Raw genomic sequence first — 26,372 nt, 5'->3', positions numbered from 1 at the left:
TTAAACAAATGGACTCGGAACTTCCCTGGTGGTCCAGTGGTTAAGAATCTGCCTGCCAATGCAGGGGATACAGGTTTGATCCTTGGTCCAGAAGGATTCCACATGGTGCAGGGTAACTAAACCCATGCATCCAGAGCCCCGTCCTCTGCATCAAGAGAAGCCACAGGCAGCACAGAGAAGAGGAGCCTCTGCTCACCGCAGCTAGAGAAAAGCCCACGTGTAGTTAATGAAGACCCACCACAGCCAAAAAAAAAAAACCAAATGGACTCATAGACTGAGCTTAAAAGGAACTTTAGAGTGCATCCACGCAACATCCTTATTTAAGAAAAGCACAGAGAGGAGGTAGCCAAATCAAACTGGCACAGTGAGCAGCTAGCACAATTTCCAGAGGGTCGTAGCAGTCCTGACAGCTTTCCAGGCTGATTAGTTCATGTTGCCGGTTAGACAATGGACAAGGCAGAGAAAAGCTAAAGGGAAGAGTCACTGGGGACACTATCCCAATATAATGCCATTAAGATCACAGAAATCTCTAACAACAAATACTAATTGCAAAATTTGGAATGAAATGCTAACAGTCAATTTTACCATCCTAATTCCATAATTAATTAGCTTTGTGACATTAGGCAAGTTACTTAACTAAAGTCTACTTCTGGATGCTTAAAATAAGGTGTTAATACCTATCTTAAAGCCTTGTTATGAAGTATTCTAGAGGATTCTTGTCTAACCTCAGTCTAATGAGAAAAATATCAGACAAACCCAAACTGAGAGACATTCTACAAAATAATTAACCAATTCTCTTCAAAAAGGCCAAGGTCATGAAAAACTGAGGAAGTGCCATAGACTGGGGGAGGCATGACAACTAAATGCAGTATGGGATCCCAGATTTGATCCTAAGCCAGGAGACTAGTGGAAAAATCGGTGAAATCTGCAATTGTCCCATGTTAATTTCTTGGCTTTGGTAAGTATATTATGCAAGATGAAGCTGCTTGGTGAAGCATATACAGGAATGCTCTGTACTAATTTTGCGACTCTATCCCAAATGATTTTTTTTTTAATGCTTTTTAAAAAAGAGCGATTTAAAAAAAAGACTTGTTGTAAGAACTAAACACAAGATCAAAAATCTAATACATTGCCTATTTTTTGGCAGGCATGATTCCTTCATTGAATAACCATAGGTCACATTTAGTGACCATAAACAGTAGAAACAGTATGTTAATCTGGGCCAAGTCCAGGATGGGACAGCCAATAAGAAGTGTGTTGTTCAACAGTGATAAAATGTGGACATTTTATACTTCACCTGAATGATCACAACTATTCTTGCAAAAGTCTACTAACCGTCAATATTTCACTCTTTGCACAATACAATCATAAGTTAGTGCTTAAGTAAGTGTGGATTCTGGGTTTGGTCAAAGATGACAGGCTTAAATTTACCTAATGCCATCAGTGTTTAAACATAAAATGTCAGATCTTCATTCCTCTGACTCCGAAACTACTCTCATCTTGTCAGACTTCAATGGTTTTCTGTCAGATAACACCTGGCAAAATAAACCGCTTTCATATAAATTGTAGACATTCATAATGAGTAAGGCTTGATACACTATTATTTCTGTTTTCTCTCTAGCTTTCATTTTAAACTTGATTCTACATTTAGCCTTGAAGGGCAAAAGCCTCCTCTTGAGATAACTAAAGGTCCCCAATGCCATGGTTATTAACCAAGATTTTGCTTTCATAGGAAATCATTAAAACAACCTACGAATCTCAATACACTGGCAAAGTACTGCCATGGTTCATCCACTTTTGCTTCTCACCTCATGAAGTAACTGTACAGCCAAAACTAATAAGAAGCAAATTGCTATTTCTTACTTGTTGATAGAATCATTCATGTGATAAATATATGTTTCTTTCCATTATATTATAGCCCTGCAAAATAATTTTTGTTTTCTACAAAGGTTATGAGATATCATAAAAGTGTCTAATGCATCTGGTTTAAGAATCCAATTCTTCCTTCACATATTTCTGCATCTGTTCACAAAATCTCTTTGACTTCAAAGGAAGCTTTTCAAGTGAAAAAGAAGATACATACAGGAAAAACGGCCATAAATTTTTCATTTTCTAAAGCTATTTTACTAACTTTTCTAAGGCCATTTTAAATAACAGCACTGTGGGACAAGTACTGTCCCACAAACTCTCCCTCAGAGATCTACAATAGCACAGATGATATAATGGCTATGCATTCATCTGAAGATTTATGTTTTAAGACTTTTTTCTGGGTCTGAGAGTGGTATCTCTTCAATTTAGAACATGTGAAAACTACAGAAAGCTTAAAGAAGAACACTTAAATCACTTTTAATCCATTACTTAGGAAGACCAAAGAGAAAGCAAAAAATTTAAGAACAGTTGTTTCTTTCTAGTCCTTTTTCCTGTACATAGATACTCACATAAATATTTATTTGCAAATATAATATTACAATGACACTGTGAATGTAATTTTGTATCTTTTCTCAATTGGTCTTTCAAAAGACTGCACTAGTCCTTCAAACCATCATTTTTAATGACTGAAAATTATAGGAGGCAGTGGAGGGCTAAATTAGGAATTTGGAATTAGCAAATACAGACTACTATATATAAAACACATAAACAACACGGTCCTACTGTATAGCACAGGGAACTACATCCCATATGCAGCAATAAGCCATAATGGAAAAGAATCTGAAAAAGAATTTTAAAATTTACATGTAGAATTATGTTTTAAGAAGTGCTCATTCCTATATTTAATTTGTATTCTACCAAAAGCTAAATTAAAGGTTTGAGAACACTATTTCGAAGAATCTACATCTTGAAACAATCTAGATTAACAGTTGATTAAGATAACTGTATTCATAAATGCCACTGAAACAATAGTAGAGATTTCAAATTCTATTATTTAGCGTTTATAATGATTTAATGCCCTAAACTTCCTGGGACAAGCATTAGCAGACTGTAGTTTGTTTTTCTTTTCTCTTTGATTCTGTTTCTAATGACATTCACAACTCTTGAGTTTGTTATGAGAGGAAGTTTGGGTCTAAGATTTAGTAACTTTGGATTCACAGGTTTTATTATGCTACTATTACCTAGAAATATAGTATATAACTATAGTAATCAACCAAATCTCCCTGCACCCTCTGCTTGTGGGATCTTAGTTCTCCCACCAGGGATTGAACCCACACCCTCAGCAGTGACACCTCAGAGTCCTAACCACCGGACCGCCAACAATTCCCAGTAATCAACCAATTCTGGCACTACAGAATCATATCTCCAAACTTCAAAGAGAGGGATATTTGCTGTATTTATCTAATTCGCAATCAATTCTTACTTAACTATGCCACCTGCAATTTAAAACAATATTTAGAAAACTGTTCTGATAAATAACTTTCCTGTGTAATATACTCTATTCTTAGAATAATCTCGGAGAAGGCAATGGCACCCCACTCCAGTACTCTTGCCTGGAAAATCCCATGGATGGAGGAGCCTGGTAGGCTGCAGTTCATGGGGTTGCTACGAGTCAGACACGACTGAGCGACTTCACTTTCATTTTTTACTTCCATGCACTGGAGAAGGAAATGGCAACCCACTCCAGTGTTCTTGCCTGGAGAATCCCAGGGATGGGGGAGCCGTCACACAGAGTCGGACACGACTGAAGCGACTTAGCAGCAGCAGCCAGCAGAATGATCTGGTTAGGCCAATATCTATGAACACTTAAGTACAGAAAGTTAAGTAATTATGGGATGATTAGAAAAGCAAGTTGAATTTATATCTGGGTTTTGATAATTAATATCACTGCTTTACTCTGGCTTCGTTATCGTGGAGCCACTCATTTTTCAAAGCGTGAAGTAACAGTCATCAGTCTAACCCTTCCTCCACCCATTTTGCTGAAGAAAGGAAGTCCAGAGAGATAACGTGATTTGTCATGTCACACTTCCTTGGTGGCTCAGATGGTAAAGAATCCGCCTGCAATACGGGAGCCTTGGGTTCAGTTCCTGGGTTGTGAAGATACCCTGGAGGAGAGCATGGCAACCCACTCCAATATTCTTGCCTAGAGAATTCCATGGACAGAGGAGCCTGGTAACAGCAGTGCTACCAAGACAGGACCACACCTTTGGAAAGCTTGCTTAAATTCCTTCATAGAACCTTCTAGATACAGGTCTGCTTCCGGACAATGGGGAGAAATAAAGAGTGGAAGGTACATTGACATTGTTCAAGTATCGCACTGCCAGAGAGAGGATGCCAAGAGGGTGCACCTCCTTAACAGTAATTACTAATGAGGTGTCTTCTCCAATTTCTCCGCCAGGTACCTTGGCTTACTGTTAGGGAAAGGAAAGTAAAAACAGCAACATCAGGACTAGGGCAGTGCCGGATGGACTAGCGCTCTGGTGTCTGACAACGTCACACAGGAAAGAGCTTCCTGGGTTGCCCAGCAACAGTGGAGCTACGGCGCCCAGAGACTAAGGTACTAAGGCCAAGTGGGCAAGCGGCGGCGCGCACCTCCCACCAGGGGCGCGTTACGTCACGCGTATCCTTGCAACGTCCTCACGTTCCGAGTAGGAAGGCAGTCTTAGGTGAATCAACCTTAGGAACGGAAGAGCTCGGTACTCTCCAGAGAAAACGGGGAGGGTGAAGCAAAAGGAGGGAGGAAAGGGGCGAGAAGGACCTAGCGAGATGGGAAACCGGCGGAAGAAGGGCTAGCATTGGTTACCTGGGGAACGGGAGCAGCGTCGGGTCCTTGATGAAGTGCCCGGATGAAGTTCCAGCACTCACGCGCTTTCCGCATTGAGTGCAGCGCCATCTTGAAAAGGGCGGAGCCGTCTTGTCTTGAGTGACATCTGGTTAGAGGAAATCCCAGATTCGCAGCGCGTTTGCTTGCTGCGCATGCGCCCTTGCTCTCGGGGCCGTCCTCTGAGCTGGTGTCTGGGGGAGTCCGGCCTTCGCAGAGCAGATGTGAGTTAGGAACCGGATGTGTCTTGACTTTAGTATATGCCATGGAGACCTAGTATTTGCGCAGGTTTCTCGAAGGACGGGATATTAGTAACAGCGTTTTAAACTGGAAGAAAGTCAAAAAGCCTTTCGGATCCTAACCGTCCTGAGGCAAGCATTTAAGAAGTTTCTCTGGCAGTGGGACCTCCCTAATCCTCTTAGAAGGCAGCAGGTGGTTTTTTGAGGCCAATGTGGCCTCGTTAATGCATTTGATCTGCAAACATTTGCTGAACCCGGCCGTCTGCTAGGTATTGAAAGTGTAAAGACAGATCTTGCCTTCAAGTAGTGTATGGGGTAGCAGATAAATGATGCAGTTTTAGGTGTTAAAGAAGTAAATGCCAACATTGGGAAAGTGGGATGGTAAAAGACTGCGGTGCTTCAGCCTCCCCTAAAGAAGACTTCAGAAGGAAGGAGATACTTGATAGAAGAAAGTGTTTTGAGTTTTAGCTTAAATTATGAGAAGAGTTAACAGGGTACTCCTACCTCTGTTAATGCACCCCAAAATCTGTCAGTAAAAATATTGGGAAAGATTCATTAGAATTCATTTATGTGTTTTGTTATATTTATTCATTAGGGAGAGGTAGGAGATAAATGCAGGAGATAAAAGGATACCGATACACTTAATGGAACTGAAATTAACAAAGTAAGACAAAACTATTCAACTAAAACCATACAGTAAAAATTTCGTAAGAGAGGTACAGAGTACTGGTGAAGTTCAAGCATAATTAATGTAATTCAGAAGTAAGCAGAGAAGGAATCATAGGAATGAGGGCAAAAAGAACAAACAAAAACACTAAGGAAATCAAGTCTCATTCTTCGACAGAACTAATCTGTTTGGTTGTCTCTGTTAAATATGAGGTGCTTGTAGTACTTGAAAATATGGCACCAATTAGATAGATAGGTCTGGACCTCAGGAAAGAGGTCTGAGCTACAAAACAGATGGTAATTGAATCCAAGAAAACCTTTGAGACTAGGAGGTAGAGTTTGTGGAATAAAAGTAGTCAGATGATAGAAATTGAAGGGAGTTGCCAAAATATGTTTAAAAGTCCCCCAAATGTGATATTACTGAAACCCAGGAAAGAGACCTTGCCAGCAGAAGTGATGATTGAACTTTATAAAGATGTAAACTTATAAACATGCAGTTTTATAAATGCCTTGATGTTTTATACTCATGTGTACAGTAAAGCATTAACATTATAAAACACAGTTTTTTTTTTAACTGGTATATTATTAATTAGATTTAATGACCCTAGGAATTAGTAAAATTAAACTTCTAACATGCTCAGCCCTCTGGATTATAAGATAATGCCTAACAGTTGAAGAGGAGGGTTTTGGCAGAAAGCTGTCACAGGACCTGCCCACTCTACTTCCTCAAACAGTTAAGTTTAGTCTTTTATCTCTGGAGACTCAACATGACTGATGATATTTTCATGGGACATATTTCCAAGACGTACTTCCATTGAAGAAGGTCTGTCAGGACAGCAGCAGTGTAATCACTTCAGTATATATTTTTTAAAAGTAAGTTCTTTTCTTAAGGACCTACTGTATAGCACAGGGTGCTGAATCTTTTGTAATAACTACAAGGGAAAAAAAATCTTCTAAAAAATGTGTGTGTGTGTGTGTGTGTGTGTATAGGGGCTTCCCAGGTAGCTCAGATGGTAAAGAATCTGCCTGCAATGCAGGAGACCTGGCTTCAATCCCTGAGTTAGGAAGATCCCTTGGAGAAGGGAATGGCAACCCACTCCAGTTATTCTTGCCTGGAGAATTCCATGGACAGAGAAGCCTGGCAAACTACAGTCCATGGGGTTGCAATGAGTCAGACACAACTGAGCAACTAGTATACATATATATATATATCATATATGTATGTGCATAGAATATATACACACATATATATATATCCCAACCATTTTGCTGTACTCCTGAAATTAACATTATAAATCAACTATACCTCAAAAAAAAAAAAAAAAAAAAGTTCTTTTCAAACACAGAATAAATCGTGTTACCCACCAGAGTGGTGACCTGGTAACTCAGGTCACTCAACCAGCATGGTGATTCCTTTTGTATTTCTTAAATTTCCTTAGCATCTAGTATGTAATACCTTGCACAGAGTAGGCACACCTTTTAAATATAAATTTTAGTTTGACAAAGGAGACAAGCAAATAATTGATAGGTTGATATACTTTTAGACAGAAGGGACGACTGACAGCAGAAAAGACACTATTGAAAGCAAGCTAATTTTGTTTGCTTTTACACTTTTTCACAATGGCATTCTGAAACCTTTTGGTGTTGGTGAAAGTGTCACCAGAAAGCTCACCATCTTCTGCTCTTCTAAGAAGTGCTGTATATTCAGCATATTTTAATAAGTATTTTAAACCTTAATCCTGAATCTTCAGGGAAGGATTTGTTATTCAGTGTCTCTTTTAAAGAAAAATTTGTAACTTTTGGAAAAGTTTCTCTGTAAAATGGTTAACATTTTAAAGGTTTGTATAAGGCAGGGTTAGTTTGATTACATGGGAAGTTCTCTTACAGAGTATTGCATTGTTCAACAGTGTTTTTTAAATGAGGTGCCACTATATTTATTGGCATTATTTTACCATGGTTATCGTTTGGTAAGCCAAAGGGCTTTAGTAAAATGAGATATAAATGTATTAAAAGCAGACTTCAGATATACTTACAATTAAAACCTTTTATTGTCTAACAGTTGTAGTGTGCACTGTACGTCTACATATGTTCATGCTTACACTTTTGAGTGCTTGTTTAAAATTTGATTTCTCATCAACACTTTTATAGTAAGTTCTGGTAATTTTGCTCTTTCCTTAACATTCCCCGCAAATCCCATCTTGCTTGAAACAATAGATTAAAACCAGACTGGCGGTTGGGGAAGGCTTTCTATTGCAACCATGTGTGTCAGAAGAAAGGATTAGGTTTCCTTGTCCAAGAACATCAAGGGGAAACCTCCACCTCTGTAGACACACCTCTATTCCTCAGTAATGGAGAGTTTATATCTTGTTAGATTTAAATGGGATAAGGAAAGAGTTTAAGTCCAGTCTTAGCTCTTGTAGTGTAATAAGCCCTCAAGTCTCAAAGTATCCAATTTTGTTTTCTCTAATTTAATTCTAAGTGTCAGGTTGGTATTAGATGCTGATCAAGGTAATGGAGAGTTACCCTACACATTTATTCACTTAAAGAAGAATTTTGCAGAATGCAAAGACTAGATGGCATCTATGTTCAAAACTTACTTGAAGCGCAGTCCATTCACCTCTGACCTTTCATTTATATGGAATATGTTTTTCAAATACAAAGGGAGAGATTGCACAATGAAGGCAAACCTTTTTCTTCGTAATCTGGAGAGACAACCACAGTTCTCTGGCCATACCATCTTTTGCTGGACTCATTTTATTATGATCTAAATCGAATTGAGGCAGAGTCTGCCTTAGAGTGAGATAGCTTCCAAGAGTCACTAAAATACGTGGGAAATAATAACAGTGATTTGGACAATGTTCTTTTATACTTTTGGTTTAATTCTAGTTCTATACCTCATTTTATATCTAATGAAACTGGTCCGGAGATACTCAGTATCTTGCTGAAAATCACACAACAGATAAGAGCAGAAATAGGAAGAATTTGTTCTCCAGTTGAGTGCTCTAGTTTAAGTGACACCACTGTGAAGCTAAAGGAGCTAAGACTGATGCTGGTCCAAGCAGGGGATAGTTTTACCTAAGGGCACATCCTTGTCATACTTCAAACTCATAGTAAATAAATGGCTGAATCTTAGAGGGTTGATGGGCTCATCTTTCCTTCCCTAACATTCAAAGATGCTGTTTTTCCCTAGTAGTTTTTTGGGGGAAGTGCAAGTTGTAGCATCTTCTTTGAGTGAAGGTAGTAATTAGGAGGCTTATCTGGTCTTTAGGAAAGCTAGGGTTTTAAGGGTGCAGTACTATCACTTTTTTCCTGGAAGATGTCATCTAGTAAAAATCAAGGGAGAGGCTAGGTGATGTGGATTGGAAAGTAGAATTTTTCTCAAAGTATCTTTTTCTTAAGTTTAAGGATCAAGGTCATAGTCTTTTTCAGATGCAACTTCTTACCTTAAGGACTCTTTCTTAGTGCACAACAATGAAGACATTTTGAGCAGGGTTGGGAGAAGGTGGTAAGGATAGGAAAGCCAGAGCAGACATAAGTGATTAATTTATTGATCTTTGGACAACTGACTGCATTACCTGTAGAATTCTTTGTGTGCAATACTGGAAGACTCTTTATATGAGGGTGTTACAGGCCCTGGGATTCCTGTTCATTTTCTATATTTTCTCTCCATATTCTTTTTCAAACTGCCTTTTCAATATTAGAATACAGATTTTCAGAGAAGATAGAGAATTGCTTCCTTAATTTCCTTAATTAAGTGGGTTGAGAATGGTGAGAATAATTTTGGAGAAATGTAAGATTTTTTTCAATGTTTCCCACCCCTACTGTTTACCCACAATTGTAGGACATACGTTCCTTGCAGGAAATGGAGCTTAGAAATGAGCAAATTAAAGTTTTGAAGGAACATCTTACTTTGCTGTCTGTTTTTGCATGTCATATCTTTTCCAAGTGGTGTGGCCCCAAAGACAAGCTCTATATGTAATATGTACAGTCATTCTTCCTTTAAATCGCCACACTTTGCTCTTAGCTACTTCATCACTAGGGTGAATAGGCTTCCTTCTTCTAAATTTATGTTTTACAAAAAGAACTATAGCAAGGCCCCCAAAAGCTTCCTGGAGTGTCTTTAGATAGGTTCTTTTCTATTTTGTCTGTGTAATCAAACTACATCATATTCCTTCCCACACTGTACCTATCTGGTGTGATTCCAGGATCCTAGCTGTGAGCACAGAAAGTTAGACATAACTCTTAGGTTTTGGTCTTTCTAAAAACAACCTCAAAAGATACCCGAATTTCTCTAAAAATCAGCTATTTTTTTTTTTTTCACTTTTTGTCCTTAGTAAGTAGAACTGAGCATGAATTTGGAGAAAATTTGCATGGCAGTTCCATTACTGATCTCAGTGAACCATTTAATCATCATGTGCCTCTTTTTCCTTAAGTAAAATGAATAAAAAAAATAGGAGAGCTAAATGACCCACATTGTAACTCTTGGAATTCTAGGAACTGGTTTCTGTCAGAGAATCTAATTGTCCCAGATCAGATACAGTCAGGATCTGCATTTCAGAGCATATGCCCTGACCCATATCCATGGATGATACTGAGATACAGATATTGAGAACAGGCCTCAAAACTTTTTCAGGACTGTGCCCCAGGCAGCTACTCTCACCCAAATAAAATTGGGCCTACTTGTCATCCTGGTTTGGGAGGGTTATCTTTATGAAAAACAGAATATGAAACTTTTCACACCCAACTGTGAACATGAAGTAGCTTTGCAAAGATCTCTTTTCAGAGGGTAGGCAGGCAGAGTATCTTGATCTGTGACTTTAGGTAGCAGTTCACTTAGCTCCCAACTACATTGCTTTTTGATATTGATCAGAACTATATTTATGTCAGTGATTTATAGGACAGCTGCTAATCCAAGAGTTTTAGGAGAGGGTTACCTAGCAGGTGCTGTTATCTTTAGGAGAGGGATGTAGCCACTGTACACCCACAGCTTGGCAGGCGTGAGGAATGAGAATAGCCTTGCCTGTCTCTCCTCCCACATTCTTATCTTCTGATCTGTTGGTTTCTGTCATTCTTCGAACTCCAAGGCAAAAGGACACGAAGGTACCTACTCCCCAAGAAGCACAGAACATGTTGCAGAATGGTACAATATAGATCTGGAAGGCCAAATTAAATGCTCAATACAGAACAATCCATTTATAGAACTAGAAATATAACTTTAAAAAGTGAAAAAAAATCCCAGTCTTCTTAGGATAACATTTAATTGGGCATTAAACTTGAGGGAAAACCATGTTTTCATCTCTAATACCTGGGACATCAGAGAGGGTTCCATAAATATTGGCAGATTAATTAAATGAATAAATGAACACTTGTGAGAAGGAGGAGGGGGAGTGTCCAGTGGGGTAGTTTAAAGAGACAGTGCAGGGAATTGGGGGAAAAAATGTAAAGCCTAAAATAAGTCCTGGAAGCATTTTTTAAGTCTCTAATATATACTTTCTTTTTTGTGGTTCACTTTTTCCACTAAAAGGCAGAATGCATAAAATATTCTGATTAGTTGAGGCTTATTACTCAGATTCCAACTAATGTTTTATATATAAATCTCAATTACTTCTTTTCCTCCATTCTGCTTCTCTTTCTGTTTGGTCAGATCCCCGTGGGATGGAGTAACATTCCTGCGGTGGGTAAAATAATTTCTATGGAAATTATTCAGAATGCAATTTCAGTAAACACTATGTGAAGATATGATTTATTTCTGGATTCAGCTCTTGTGCTTGCATCATCTCCCTATTTATCATCAAGTTCTCTGTTTGCCAGCATCTCTTTTTAAGGATTTGTTCATATCAGTTTTGCATCTTAGAGGATAAACTTCGATCAGGAGGGTGGGAAGCAATGGGAAGCAAGAGAGGAGAGACTGTATGAGAAGAGACTGTTCCAGGAAGTGATGAGAGTACTGAATGGATTTTATTACCAGTCCCAACTCTGCCATAACTAGCATAGTGACATTAGAAAGTCCTTAACCTCTCAGCTTGCTTTTTATTTGAAAAATGGGAGTGGTTGAACCAGATCGTGTTCAAAACTCCTTCCAGCCCTTAACTATATAAGCTTATACTCATGCAGGTGTTACATGTTCAACCCAGAGGTCTCCTGCTAAGTCACTTCAGTCGTGTCCAACTCTGTGTGACCCCATAGACAGCAGCCCACCAGGCTTCCCCGTCCCTGGGATTCTCCAGGCAAGAACACTGGAGTGGGTTGCCATTTCCTTCTCCAGTGCATGAAAGTGAAAAGTGAATGTGAAGTCGCTCAGTCGTGTCCGACTCTTCACGACCCCATGGACTGCCGCCTACCGGGCTCCTCCGCCCATGGGATTTTCCAGGCAAGAGTACTGGAGTGGGGTGCCATTGCCTTCTCTGCAGAGGTCTCCTAGTGCTTTGCAAATACATCTACAGGCCAGTAGGCTGAACTGTCTTCCCATTTTGACAGATAGTCCCACTGGGACGTCAGTGACTCTATAATCATTTCATTGTAAGTCTATGAAAGATCTAGGAACTGTGTCTTGAGTACTGTGTTGGAGGCATCGAACCAAGTTGTGACTAACTTGAAGAGAGTGTTGGCAGTGAGAACATCATTAGATAATAAATTAAAAACAAAGTCTTCTAATATTTTCTAACAAATATTTTCTAATATTTTTGCCTAATATCTTCTAACAAACCAGTCTTCTAATATTATCACATGCACTGGGTTAGGGGGAAGTAGTGTTTGGGAGCTGGTGCCAGGGAGAGAGCCTGGAGGCAGAGTAAGAACTGGAGGAGATAGGAGAACCATTTAGCTGTAAAGTTGTTTGACAAATGCACTATTACTTTTATTGATTCATACTATTCATGCCTTCAAAAATCATTTAATATGTGCCTGCTGCATACATGCTCCATAAAACTAAAGTACTAAGAATATAATCTTTCTATCCCTACAAGTACCATGTGATACTTCTTGTATTTTATCATATGTATCACCTCCTTTGTTTGGCTCTAGTTTTCTGGTTCCCACTCTGAAACCTCAGAAACAAAAGGACTTGGAAAGCCAGCATTCTTTCTTGCCTCTCTCCCATCCTTCCTTCCTACTTCCTTGTCATACTTGTTGACCACCTACTGTTAACCTGAGACTGTCTGAAACGCTGGGGATCTGCAGAGTATCAGGACATGGATTCCACCATGGAGAAGCTGAGTATTACAGGGAAGACTACTTATAAACTTGTTAAAATACAATAGCATAGGCACCATTCTCAGATACCACAATTTCTAAAATATTAGCAACCAGATCACTAAATATGAGTCCCCAAAGCCCTTGACAGAACAAAGATGCACTTCTTGGGACATCTCTCCTGGTCGACACGCACAGCTCTTATGCCAGCCCCACCTACACTGATCAATTCTATTATCACTGTAGTCGGGAGATGGTGAAGGACAGGGAAGGCTAGGGTGCTGCAGTTCATGGGGTGGTAAAGAGTCAGACACGACTGAGTAGTGTAGCTGTAATAGACTGACAACTACAAACATCTAAATAAACACAAAATCCACATGCCTAAGGCACAGAAGATCTGTGGGTTCTCCTCAGAGACTAACACTCCATTAGAGCTTATTTTATTACTGCTTATTTTATTCCTGTTGTCTTAGAACCACTTGGGAATCAAGGAGGGAAGGTAAAGAAAGGGTTCTCTAGCTCTGATCTTTACTGTGTCAGGAAGATCCTGCCCCAATCCTGTTGCAGCTCCACTTGTTAAATAATAAGGCCCCTTTTCCTAGAACACTCAACCTAGGTCTCAGAGATTCTTAGACCCTTAAAGTTGTCTGACAGTTAATGCCAGGAGACAGTGGGGTGAAATTTGACAACATGATGCTAAAACACATTCTTCAGGGTTTGACATTCTGTTACTTATTCATCTATCAAAAACTTACTGGGTGTCTAGCCTATGCCAGCCACCATGCTAAGCCGTAAGTACACAAAAATGAATAAGATAGTGTCGATGCTCTTCCAGTTCATAGTTTAATGAAGGGAACTGCAAACACAAACAACTTCAGGGAAAATATCTTCGCATCAAGAAGATCTTTAAATTTTCTTTAGGGACAGTCCTGGGTCCACTACCTACTATTTGTTATGACCTTGGACAGGCAGCCTCAGGGTATTTACCCCACTCTCTTCACCCAAAGATAATGAGTTCCTGAGTGCCCTTACAGCTCTGAGATGAGTGCTGAGCTGGCTCATGAAGGAGGAACTAAGTGGAACTTCAAATTGGAAAGAGGAGCTGGATGCCTTTAGGAGGGATAACCACGTGATGGAAGCATGGATATGCAAATGAAGGACAGGGAAGGTGTCCTTCATGTAAAGGTGAACAGAGGAGTGAAGATAGGAGAATAAGGTACTAACATGTCTCCCTGCATCCATTCTTGTCCTCTTCAGTTTATTCTCAACCAGCAGCCAGAGTAAGCCTTTAAAATTGTGTTCAATCATGGCCACTCTGTTCAAAACCCTCCAGTAGCTTCTCATGTCATTTGGAAAGAACCCAAGGCTCTGCCAAGACCTATAAGGCCCCCATGGTCCACTTTCTTCTTCCCAGCCTCCCTTTCTGGCCTCTGGGCCCATTGCCTTCCTTTCACCTGGCTCTACCCTGGACACACTGGTCTCCTCAACAGGCCTCAGTGTGTATCACCATCTAACATATTCTAGTTTACTTTCTCATTCTTTAGAATGCAAGCATCATAAGAGCTGGGACTTTTGTCTGTTTTATTCTATATCTAAAATTTAGAAAGTGTGTGGCTAGCAACACACTTATTAGATGAATTTCTCTATTTATGGATTAAGAAATTAAGATCAAAAGAGGGAAAGTGTGTGAGGTCAGAGTGCTCCTTAAAAGGAGAGGCTGGACACAGTAAGACTTAAATCTTCTGTCTCTCTGCCCCCTAAGCTCTATGCTAGACAGAATAATAGACTCCAGAGACGTCTACACCCTAAAGCCAAGAAAAGTGGCAAAAGGGCCTTTACAGATGTGATGAAATTAAGGATCTTGAGATGGGGAGATGATCCTTTGGATTGTTGGCTTAACATCTGACATTCCTTCCCTCAGGTTCTTCCACTCTATTAGATTTATTTATTCACTCAACCGACATTTACTATATATATATATATATATATATATATATATATATATATAAATCTATTTTAGCAAAAGAAAAAAGAAGGATATGAAAAGGGAATTTTTAGATCTCTATGTAATTTTTTTTTTTTTTTGAGCTGTGGGATTAAGTATGTGTGTTTGTTCTGCTTCAATTTGTGGATTTCTAGTGTTTTTTAACTTAAAAGATTGTTGTTTTTGTTGTTTAGTCATATCCAACTCTTTTGCGACCCCCCATGGACTGTAGCCATCAGGCTCCTCTGTTCATGAGACTGCCGGGCAAGAATACTGGAGTGGGTTGCCATTTCCTTCTCCAGGGAATCTTCCCGATCCAGTAATTGAACCCACATCTCCTGCACTGACAGGCAGATTCTTTACCACTGAGCTACCAGGGAAGCCCATAAAAATAATTAATTTTCTGAGAGGTACTCTGAGCCACATACTATGGTAGATCCTAGAGATAAAAGAAAATTCTTTAACTACATACACTTAGAGCTTTCTAGGGGTAACAAATGAACAGAGAATCAGATTGTCCCTCCTCAAGCAAGTGTCACCAGGGAGGAAAGCAAGCTTTTGGTGGAGGCCCAGAGGGGGAAATCTAACCCTGCCTGGAGGACAGCACTGGGATGGAGGGGTAGCTATTGGAGAATCCCAAAAGTAATATCTCAATTCAGTGGTCTGATCCTTATCAAGTTTGCCTGTCCCTGGCCTCGGGTGTTTTGCTAACCAGAGTCAGCTGTTTTGTGGGTGCCTTCTCCCCGCTGTCTGACTGTCCCTCCTTGGTCCCTCCACTCCCTGCCTCCCATTCCCTGGCACGACACAGACATTTTCAGGCCCTATTCCCGGGAATTTATTTACAGCCAGCACCCTGTGCGGCTCAAAAGGAACTACAGCTCATGATGAGATATGGGAGGGATTTGGGAAAAAAACATGATGAACGTGGACAAAGTCAAGGAGGAAATATGCATGTTTTCATTTGCTTTCACCAAACAGGATGCTTTCATACCATTTCCCATAATCCAAGCAGTATGTTTCTCCTTAACATACTGTGAAGATGTGGTGACCATCTATTTTAAAGCCCCATGAGACATGTTTTCCTCCCAAAGGTGGGGTTAGCATGCCAGTTGGTGCTCCCTTCAGTGCCCTATGCTCCCATATCTTAGAGGGTCACTCACACTCTGTCTCAACACAATGACTGTCTGTGTTCTCTGTGGACTCCCAAGATCTTTCTAGAGCAGCCACCGGTTTTCCTGAGGTTGTATGGCACAGGCCCTGCATGCAGGCAATGCTCAGTAAACGATTGCTTAGTTGCATTAAATACTATAAAACAATGTAGATGCTAATTTGGGCAAATTTTGAAACATCTGAAGTCAAATTCTCATTTTGGATGGCTGACAAATCACTTTCAATTTTAATTTATTATTTTTGTGTGCTCAGTTATGTCCAATTCTTCAAGACCTCATGGACTGTTAGCCTACCAGGCTCCTCTGTCCATGGAACTCTCCAGGCAAGAATACTAGAGTAGGTTGCCATTTCCTTCTCCAGGGGATCTTTATCACCCAGGGATCGAACCTGTGTCTTGCACCTCCTGCATGGGCAGGTGGATTCTTTACCACCATGCTATCTGGGAAGCCCTTTTTATTTCTAAGGAAACATAAAAATATTCAGCTAATTCTCAAGTTAATATGGACTGATGAAATTTTCAGCCTGATTTGAGAGATTGAGGAGGAAAGGTAGGTTGTACACGTGATAGAAAATTATATTTTAATTGCCCTCTAATTTGTGGTTGTATGTAAAGAAGGAACACAGGATATATGAGGGGAAAATGCTTTGAGAACTCTCAAGTGGGCTGCAGACTTTGGTTTATGTTTCACACAACTGAAACAAACTGCCTCTGTGCACTCATTCCCTTGCAGACTGAAGCAGACATCAGTGTTTGGATGGGATACAGGAATGGGGAGGAATGGATACTTTCTGCACAGAGAATTCAATTGTTCTGGGCTTAGCCAGAATGCAGATGGTTTTCCATTGCTGGAATTGGTGGGGGAAGCGCTTAGGCTGTGCTTTCACTGAATTGGCAATGCAGGCTTTTAAGAAATCTTTGAACAATAACACTGTTCAGGTACCTACTTGGAAAGGTCAACTGCTTGATTCATTTTTTTAAAATTCCAATCAAACAAGTGACGGTGACATGTCTTGGTGCCATTTCATACCATCCCTGACTTCTCAGAAGCAGTTGGCGCCAGTTGTCTTCCCTGGCAGGGATTGCTAGTCCTGGCTTTGCAACAGTCCAGAGAGACTGCAGTTCTCCAGGGGAATTGCAAAATACTTTTAAATATTCTAGAAGTGAAATTAAATATTCATTCTATTTTAATTTACATATGCCATCCAGTACTTTTAGAAGATGTTAATACTGTGGAATGACATGGCCAGCCAGTGTATGTTTCAATTCTGACATACAGCTGTGAGTCCTCAGAATAAGATGCTGATAGTCCTATGGTACAGCATTGATTTTCACCTTGGCCAACTGTGAGGTTTAGCCAATATTTATCTTTCTGTGGGGCTGTAAAAAAAATTTTGTAGGTTCAAGATGGTCAGATCTATTTCATAAAGTCTTATTCTAATGAGTTCTAGCAGTTCTTAATCTTTCTCAAATAAATACTGGTCAGATATTTTCCAATAACAAAATAAGCATCCACATTTTACAGCTGTAATGTAATTTTAGTATGAGAAAACTATTTCCTGGTCTCCAAGATCTAGTTAGTAAACATTTAACAAATAATTAGGAGTCTTAGAATCATGGTTGGGGAAGCAGATGTTCTGTGTATCTCCATCCCAAGCTCTCCACCTCAAATTTCTTGCTCTCTTTATTTAAGCATATCTTGGTGTGTTGCCTGGGAGTTTAGACGTGTTATTATAACACAGAAAAGAATTATGTAAGACAAAACCCAACTTGCTTTTCTTTCCCCTTCCACTCCTACTATATCTTAGACAAAACTCAACCATTTTCTAACATTATGTAGAATGGCTACTGAAAAGGAAGGTTGTAGAAAAAAAAAGCTTTCAGGGAAAAATGAGAAACAAATGCATTATGATTTACTTAACTTGGGACTGTGAGTAAGAGGCATGCCCAAGAACATGGAAATGGCTTCTTGGAAATATCTGGGGTTTTTTTCAGTTTTAAAAGGTAAACAAAAATAATTCAAATTGTAAGAAAAATACAAAACAAGAGCAAAAAGTTCTCTTTTCCAATATCCTGTCTGAGATCCTGAATCCTGCTGCCCAAAGAAGTATTAGCCATTTGTCATGCATCCTTCTGAAAATATTCTATGCAAAGGATAAAGATGTCACAACACCCACGTGTTTTCTTTCCCTGCAAGCTCCACAACTTCATCTTTTCCCTTATTGTGTCGCAAGCATCTTAACATATCAGTAAACACTTATAACTCAGTTTTAACGAAAACGATATGCTTCATAGTTTTCCTTTGAATGAGAGTTATCTTTATTTGTTTATACAATCTCTTTTTGGTAGACATTTGGATTGCTTTTAGATTGTTACTATTGCAAACAGTGATTCAGTGAACACCTTTATAAATGCATGTTTGTACATATAAAAAATAAATCTAATATCTACAAGGTGAATTTCAAAAACTAAAATGACTAATTCTGAAATTATGTGTATTTGCATCTTGAAAACTATCTCATTTGTCTCCAAAGATGGTAACCTAGGTGTACATCCAGCAACAGGGCATGAAAGTATGTTTCCCGCCTGCTCTCATCACTAGAAATTTGTTTTTATAAATAACAACATATAAACACTCTCATGGGTTACACCTTTTGCTTTCATACATGTCTGTACTATATTTGATACAGTGACAATGTTTTCTTTTGTAATTAAAAAAAGATTAAAGTTTCCAAATACTTGTTTGTAACCATTTGGGGATAAGATTTCACTTGTAAAGCCCAGAGTATGAGACCATTCTCAAAAGAAGACATTTGGGAGGGAGAAGTCGGAGGCAGAATTTTGTCTAATACAGGTAGGCTGAAGGAGGGGAAAGGAATACACCTTATAGGCTACTCACCTGTGAGAACTGGAGGAGATAACCTGTGGTACCCAGATGCAGGAGCCCAGAGATAGCTGTAAATCTCTTGCAGTGTTGCTCTTTTCCCATGAGGTCGTTATCCATAGAATAGGGCTTACTGTAAAATTTTTTACAAGCTACAAGTAAAATGCAAAGGACAAGCTTAAGGACAGTACAATCTATGTTTCTTATTTTAAGTTCTTTGGGAATAAAGTCTGCTCAGTTCCTTTTCCCTCACATAGACTGGAAAACTTGGATCTATCCCCAGCTTTATACATTTTCTTTAGTTGAGAAAACCCACATGTCCTACTCTTAGAATCACTACTGTAGTAGAAGAGGTTTTTTTTTCAGGGCAAGAATTCTTTGTAAAACAATATCCAAATTCAGGATAAAACGTCTGTGTCATAACAGTTTAAAGTCCAATCTGGTCTGCTACAAAAGATGTTTCTACAATGTCAGGTATCTCATATGCATTTGGTAAATAAGAAAATAACTTGGGATTAGTGGAACTGAAACTTGACTTTCCTAGATAAGGAGAGCTAGAGTAGCTGGAAGAAAATTGTAACCTTCAGTATGAAAGGAACAAACTTTAGTGTGGCTACGGCTAAGCAATAGTTCTTTCAGCTGTACTTTAAGAAATTTAAAAATAAGTGCTTGATTGCTGGTGGTAGCACAAATTGTATAAACTGATGAAGTGGAATTTAACAGTACCTAGCATTGATTTCCACAATTTATTGTCGTCCACACAGTCAAAGGCTTTGGCATAGTCAATAAAGCAGAAATAGATGTTTTTCTGGAACTCTCTTGCTTTTTCCATGATCCAGCGGATGTTGGCAATTTGATCTCTGGTTCCTCTGCCTTTTCTGAAAACAGCTTGAACATCTGGAAGTTCACGGTTCACGTATTGCTGAAGCCTGGCTTGGAGAATTTTGAGCATTACTTTACTAGCGTGTGAGATGAGTGCAATTGTGCGGTAGTTTGAGCATTCTTTGGCATTGCCTTTCTTTGGGATTGAAATGAAAACTGACCTTTTCCAGACCTGTGGCCACTGCTGAGTTTTCCAAATTGGCTGGCGTATTGAGTGCAGCACTTTCACAGCATCATCTTTCAGGATTTGAAATAGGTCAACTGGAATTCCATCACCTCCACCAGCTTTGTTCGTAGTGATGCTTTCTAAGGCCCACTTGACTTCACATTCTAGGATGTCTGGCTCTAGGTGAGTGATTGTACCATCATGATTATCTTGGTCATGAAGCTCTTTTTTGTACAGTTCTTCTGTGTATTCTTGCAACCTCTTTTTAACATTTTCTGCTTCTGTTAGGTCCATACCATTTCTGTCCTTTATTGAGCCCATCTTTGCATGAAATGTTCCCTTGGTATCTCTAATTTTCTTGAAGAGATCTCTAGTCTTTCCCATTCTGTTGTTTCCTCTATTTCTTTGCATTGATCGCTGAGGAAGGCTTTCTTATCTCTTCTTGCTAAACTGTGGAAAATTCTTAAAGAGATGGGAATACCAGACCACCTGACCTGCCTCTTGAGAAACCTATATGCAGGTCAGGAAGCAACAGGTAGAACTGGACATGGAACAACAGACTGGTTCCAAATAGGAAAAGGAGTATGTCAAGGCTGTATATTGTCACCCTGCTTATTTAACTTCTATGCAGAGTATGTCACGAGAAACGCTGGACTGGAAGAAGCACAAGCTGGAATCAAGATTGCCAGAAGAAATATCAATAACCTCAGATATGTAGATAACACCACTTATGGCAGAAAGTGAAGAGGAACTAAAAAGCCTCTTGATGAAGGCGAAAGAGGAGAGTGACAAAGTTGTCTTAAAGCTCAACATTCAGAAAATGAAGATCATGGCATCCGGTCCCATCACTTCATGTGAAATAGATGGGGAAACAGTGGAAACAGTGTCAGACTTTATTTTTTTGGGCTCCAAAATCACTACAGATGGTGATTGCAGCCATGAAATTAAAAGACACTCCTTGGAAGGAAAGTTATGACCAACCTAGATAGCATATTCAAAAGCAGAGACATTACTTTGCCAACGAAGGTCTGTCTAGTCAAGGCTATGGTTTTTCCAGTGGTTATGTATGGATGTGAAAGTTGGACTATAAAGAAAGCTGAGCAAAGAAGAATTGATGCTTTTAAACTGTGGTGTTGGAGAAGACTCTTGAGAGTCCCTTGGACTGCAAGGAGATCCAACAAGTCCATTCTGAAGGAGATCAGCCCTGGGATTTCTTTGGAAGGAATGATGCTAAAGCTGAAACTCCAGTACTTTGGCCACTTCATGGGAAGAGTTGACTCATTAGAAAAGACTCTGATGCTGGGAGGGATTGGGGGCAGGAGGAGAAGGGGATGACAGAGGATGAGATGGCTGGATGGCATCACTGACTCGATGGACTTGAGTCTGAGTGAACTCCGGGAGTTGGTGATGGACAGAGAGGCCTGGCGTGCTGCAATTCATGGGGTCGCAAAGAGTCGGACACGACTGAGCGACTGAACTGAACTGACTGAGCATTGATTTGGGGCCGGAAACTGTCCCCTTCCGGATTCATATATTTGAATTCTTACCCCCAGTACTTCAGAATTTGACTGTGTTTGCAAATAAGATCTTTTAAGAAATAATTAAGGCAAATGAGGTTAGGTTATATAGGTGCTACCTGGGCTTCCCAGGTGGTTCAGTGGTAAAGAATCCGCCTGCAATGCAAGAGACACAGGAGACATGGGTTTGATCCCTGGATTGGGAAGATCCCCTGGAGAAGGAAATGGCAACCACTCCAGCATTCTTGCCTGGAGAATCCTATGGAGAGAGGAGCCTGGTGGGCTACAGTCCCTGGGATCACAGAGAGTTGGACACAATTTAGCAACTGAACAACAAGGTAGACCCTAATCCAGTACAACTGCTATCCATGTAAGGAGATCCTAGGACACAGACAACAGACAGAAAGAGGAAAGACCATGTGAGCACACAGCAAGAAGGTGGCCATCTGCAAGCCAAGGAGAGGCCTCAGAAGAAATCAAACTCACCAACACCTCAAGCTTGGATTTCCAGCCCCCACAACTGTGAAAAAATTAATTTCTGTTGTTTAAGCTACCTGCTACTGCTAAGTCACTTCAGTTGTGTCCGACTCTGTGTGACCCCATAGACGGCAGCCAAGCAGGCTCCCCTGTCCTTGGGATTCTCCAGGCAAGAACACTGGAGTGGGTTGCCATTTCCTTCTCCAATGCATGAAAGTGAAAAGTGAAAGTAAAGTCGCTCAATCATGTCTGACTCTTAGCGATCCCATGGACTACAGCCTACCAGGCTCCTCCATCCATGGGATTTTCCAGGCAAGAGTACTGGAGTGGGATGCCATTGCCTTCTCCATTAAGCTACCTAGTCAGTAGTATTTTTTTATGGCAACCCTAGCTGACTAATACACTCTTGGATATATACATATATACTCAGTATATTTCTGCCACAAAAAATGAAACAATGTATAATTAAAATTGTTCATTGTGATAATATTTGTGATAGCAAAAAAGCAGAAAAATCATAATTTCCTTCCACAAGAGATTGGTAAGCTATGGTATATCCACTCAATGGAGTTTGATGCAGCCATGATGGACAGTGAGGAAGACCTCTGTGAACTGCTATGAAATGATTTCCAGGACATCCTGTTATGTGAAAAAAAAAACAAAACAACACAAAAAAGAGCAAGATGCTACAAAGTATATGTAGTATATTATGTTTTGTGTTAGAAGGAAGGAAAAATAAAAACATGTGTGTCTTTGCTTATTTTTGCACAAAATAGACACAGAGAGTAAAAATAAAAAATGACAGTGGTACCCGATGTAGGGTAAGGGGTAGGTAATGAGCTCATTAAGATAGAGATGGGAGTGTGGTTTCCCTGAGTATATATTTAGTGTAGTCTTAGCCTAATTAATTAATTTATTTTGGGCTGCACTAGGTCTTTCCTGCTGTGGGTGGGCTTTCTGTAGTGGCAGCGAGCGTGGACTACTCTCTCGTTATGGTGCATGGGCTTTTCATTGCGATGGCTTCTCTTGTTGCAGGGCATAGGCTCTAGGGCATTCAGACTTCAGTAGTTGTGGAGCATGGGCTTCGTTGCCCTGTGCCATGTGGGATCTTCCTGGACCAGGAATTGAACCTATATTCCCTGCATTGGCAGGCAGATTCTTAACCACTCTACCACCAGGGAAGTCTGTAATGTAGTTTGGATTTTTGAATATACATTGATGTTTTACAAATTCAAAAATAAATTAATTTGAAAAGACTGAAAGTAGCAAACCCTCAAATTGAATACAATCAGAAAAAATAAACCTAACCCTTTATCAAGTTGATAACCATGCAGCTAAAAAGAATTAAGGTAACTTTTGAACACTGTAACCTGAGTGGTTTATTTTTCTCTTGTTCTTTTCTTTTAAAAAATTCTGTGCTTCATTTTATTGATAGATAGTTACTATTGGTATGTCTCCAAATTCACCTACTTTTCTTCCTTGATACCTAATATGCTGTTAATCCTGTCTAGGGTATTTCTTATTTTAGACATTTTAGTTTTCATCTATAGAGGTTCAGCTAAAAAAAATGTTCCCTGTCTTTACTTGTTCAATCTTTCTTTTGGTTTTTATTGAACAATGGAATAGAGTTATCATAAATGTTTTACTGTCCTTTATTAGTGCTATCATCTATGTAATTGTTAGTATATTTTGATTGGTTGGTTTTCCTCTTCATTATGGGTTTTCTTTTTCTTTTTCTTTTTTTTTTTTTTTTTTTGCGTATTTGGCGATTTTTTATTAGATGCCCAACATTATGAATTTTTATCTTGTGGGAAGTCAGACATTTTTGTATTCTTAAAAATATCATCCCACTTTGTTCTGAGATGTGGTTAAACTATTTGGAAACAGTTTGATACTTTTGGGTCTTGCTTCTAGGCTTTGTTTAGTGGGACCAGAACAATATTTAGCCTTGGGTTACTTTTTCCCCACTACAGAGGCAAGAAACTTCTTGTTACTAATCTCAGCCTCAGGAATTAAGAAATTTTCCATGCTGGCTGATGGGAATGGCCACTTTCCTGTCTCTGTGTGAACCCCTGAATAGTTTGCTCTTATTCCATAAGGCGGTTTACTACCTAGTCTCAGGTAGTTTGCTCACTGACGTGCTTAATCAGCTACCTACTGAAAGTTTGAAAGGGAATCTCAGCAGTTCTCAGTTCTCTGTGCAGTTCTCTCCTCTCTTGTTCTCTGTCTGAGAATTCTAGCCTTGTCAGCTTACCAGGACTCCCAAATTCATCTCCTCAACTCTTCTCTCTCTGTCACCCGACTGGAAACTCTTCAGACAGTAAGCTAGGCAACCCTAGGGCTCACTCAGAGATCATTAGTCTTCATTGCTTATTTCCAATATCTTGAGAGCTGTTGTTTGATTCATATATTTGTCTAAGCTTTTTGTTGCTATTGTTCTTCTTCTTTTTTTTTAAACACAGCAAAGTAAATCTAGTCACTGATAATTTACTCACATTTTCCAAACTGAAAGTGAATGGTCAAATTTTTGAGGATAGGTTTCATTTTGTAAGTCATTTTATTTCCTCCTTTGTAGTGCCCAGCACGTAGATTCTCAAAATAATTTATTGACTTGTTATAATAGATTTGTTGGTAGTCCAGGAATATATTATTGTCTTCACTAATATGATGATGACTAGCTATGATGTATGACTGTTTATGTGAGGCACTCTACCAGGCACTTTATAAAATATCTCATTCAGTCTCCACTATTGCTCTATGATATAGAGATTTTTAGTCCCTTTTTATAGACAAAAAAGGGCTTCCCTGGTGGCTCAGTGGTAAAGATTCTGCCTGCAGTGCAGGAGACGCAGGTTCGATCCCTGGGTGGAGAAGATCCTCTGAAAAAGGGTATGGCAACTCACTTTAGTATTCTCACCTGGCTAAACCCATGGACAGAGGAACCTGGTGGGCTACACACTCCATGGAGTTGCAAAGAGTCAGACAGGACTGAAGCAACTGAGCACAATAGACAAGGAAATGGATTCAGGGGAGTTAAACTTTATTAAAGGTCCCACATCTAGTAACTGATCTTGTTTAGATTCCAAACTCAATTCTATCTGATTCCAAATCCCAAGCTTCTTGTACTGCATTGTCCCATTCCATAATGCATAACGAAGCTTAGTGGTTCTTTTCTCGAAAAGGGAAAGAACTTAACAGGTTCTTTTCTCTTATTTTTCTTTCATCCTGTTAAAGAAGGGAATAAAAAAAAAGTCATTTTAGGACAAGGCAGTTTGAATAAATATGCATCTTGAGTTTTCTGGATTTCTCAGGGATTAGATTTGAGTCCTGGATGATTTCATGTGGCTGTTTTATCCCTGAAGACCAGGGAGAGATTATGTTATTAAACATGATAAACTAAGAAATGCCAGAATCCCTTGTTCCCTTTTAAAATAACTTTTGCAGTTTCTATCAATAGAGATGTATTTACTCTTCAAGCACACCCCAGTTCTTTCGGTCATGACAGGAAACATTATTTCACTTGGAGACTCTTTGCAGAGTTATGCAAAAGCTTCTCTCGGGAAGGGCTTGCACTAGATGAAAAATTGAGTTCTGATCTCAAATAGTTTTCCTAATAATATTGTGGTATGGACTGAGCAGGCATGTTCCCTGAGAAAGGGAGGATAAAATTATATTGACCTCACGATGGTGCATTTTACAGTTCCCCACATTTTGCTTCTCCACAACCAGGAAGCAAGATTTCAGGTTACTTGGGGGGTTGAGTTTGAGTGTGGTAGGGCCTCTTTGTGAAGGAAGTCAAGGAACATGAGCCCCGATTGTCTTCACAAGGGGAAAAGGAACCTAGATTCATGGACAGAGCCCAAGGTTTATCTGAATTGCCTTCAATCTTGGTCAAGGTTTAGCATCATGTCATTGGTGCCTATCACTGTGGCAATGAAGGATTATTTTTATTAAGCATTTTGTGTTTGTCCAAGAGCTTTCGGTCATTAATCATTTAACTCTTATTCCCCATGAGACTTTTGTGAAGTAAATGGGAAAGAAATAACAAAATTCTTATTTTACAGAGAGAAAAACTGAAGCATTTTTGTTTGCCGCTATTACACCCTGAAAGAGCTAAAGCCACATATTAGAATTTGGGAAAACCAGACTAGGAGTTTGATGAACTTTTGTTCTACCATAGAAGTGCGGTTTTCTGTTTTTACATAAAATGAATTTTCATGTTTTTCAATTTGAAAGCAACATGATGGATACTGAGGAATGCCAAAGACAAAAGTAGGCTTTATTTCCTTACCTAATATATTGTGAAAATTTGACTAAGTTCCCACAGAAAAATTGGGATCCAAATATGCATTTAAATTTAAGTTTGTAAGGCATCATTAATCTTGAGTTTTCTAGTAAGAAAAGATATAAGCAAACACATCTAGTATGGGTCCATATAGCCAATAATA

At 39.4% G+C, this 26,372-nt stretch overlaps 1 protein-coding gene across 4 annotated transcripts in view; it reads right to left on the bottom strand.

Moving 5' to 3' along the window:
• WARS2 (tryptophanyl tRNA synthetase 2, mitochondrial) overlaps positions 1-5,672 on the bottom strand; it is a 95,831-nt gene extending 90,159 nt beyond the window's left edge. Inside the window, exon 1 of one of the 4 annotated variants that reach the window (XM_055584596.1) lies at positions 4,733-5,672. In XM_055584596.1, coding sequence (XP_055440571.1) covers positions 4,733-5,017 — 285 coding nt within the window. In that variant the 5' untranslated portion in view covers positions 5,018-5,672. The remainder of the gene's footprint in view (positions 1-4,732) is intronic. The other 3 variants (XM_055584593.1, XM_055584592.1, XM_055584595.1) reach the window with 3 other exon arrangements.
• Between the last annotated feature and the right edge of the window lie 20,700 nt (positions 5,673-26,372).

This window comes from Bubalus kerabau, chromosome 6 (assembly GCF_029407905.1).
Source record: "Bubalus kerabau isolate K-KA32 ecotype Philippines breed swamp buffalo chromosome 6, PCC_UOA_SB_1v2, whole genome shotgun sequence".
Taxonomy (NCBI): Eukaryota; Metazoa; Chordata; class Mammalia; order Artiodactyla; family Bovidae; genus Bubalus; species Bubalus kerabau.
This window is presented reverse-complemented; position numbering and strand designations above follow the sequence as displayed.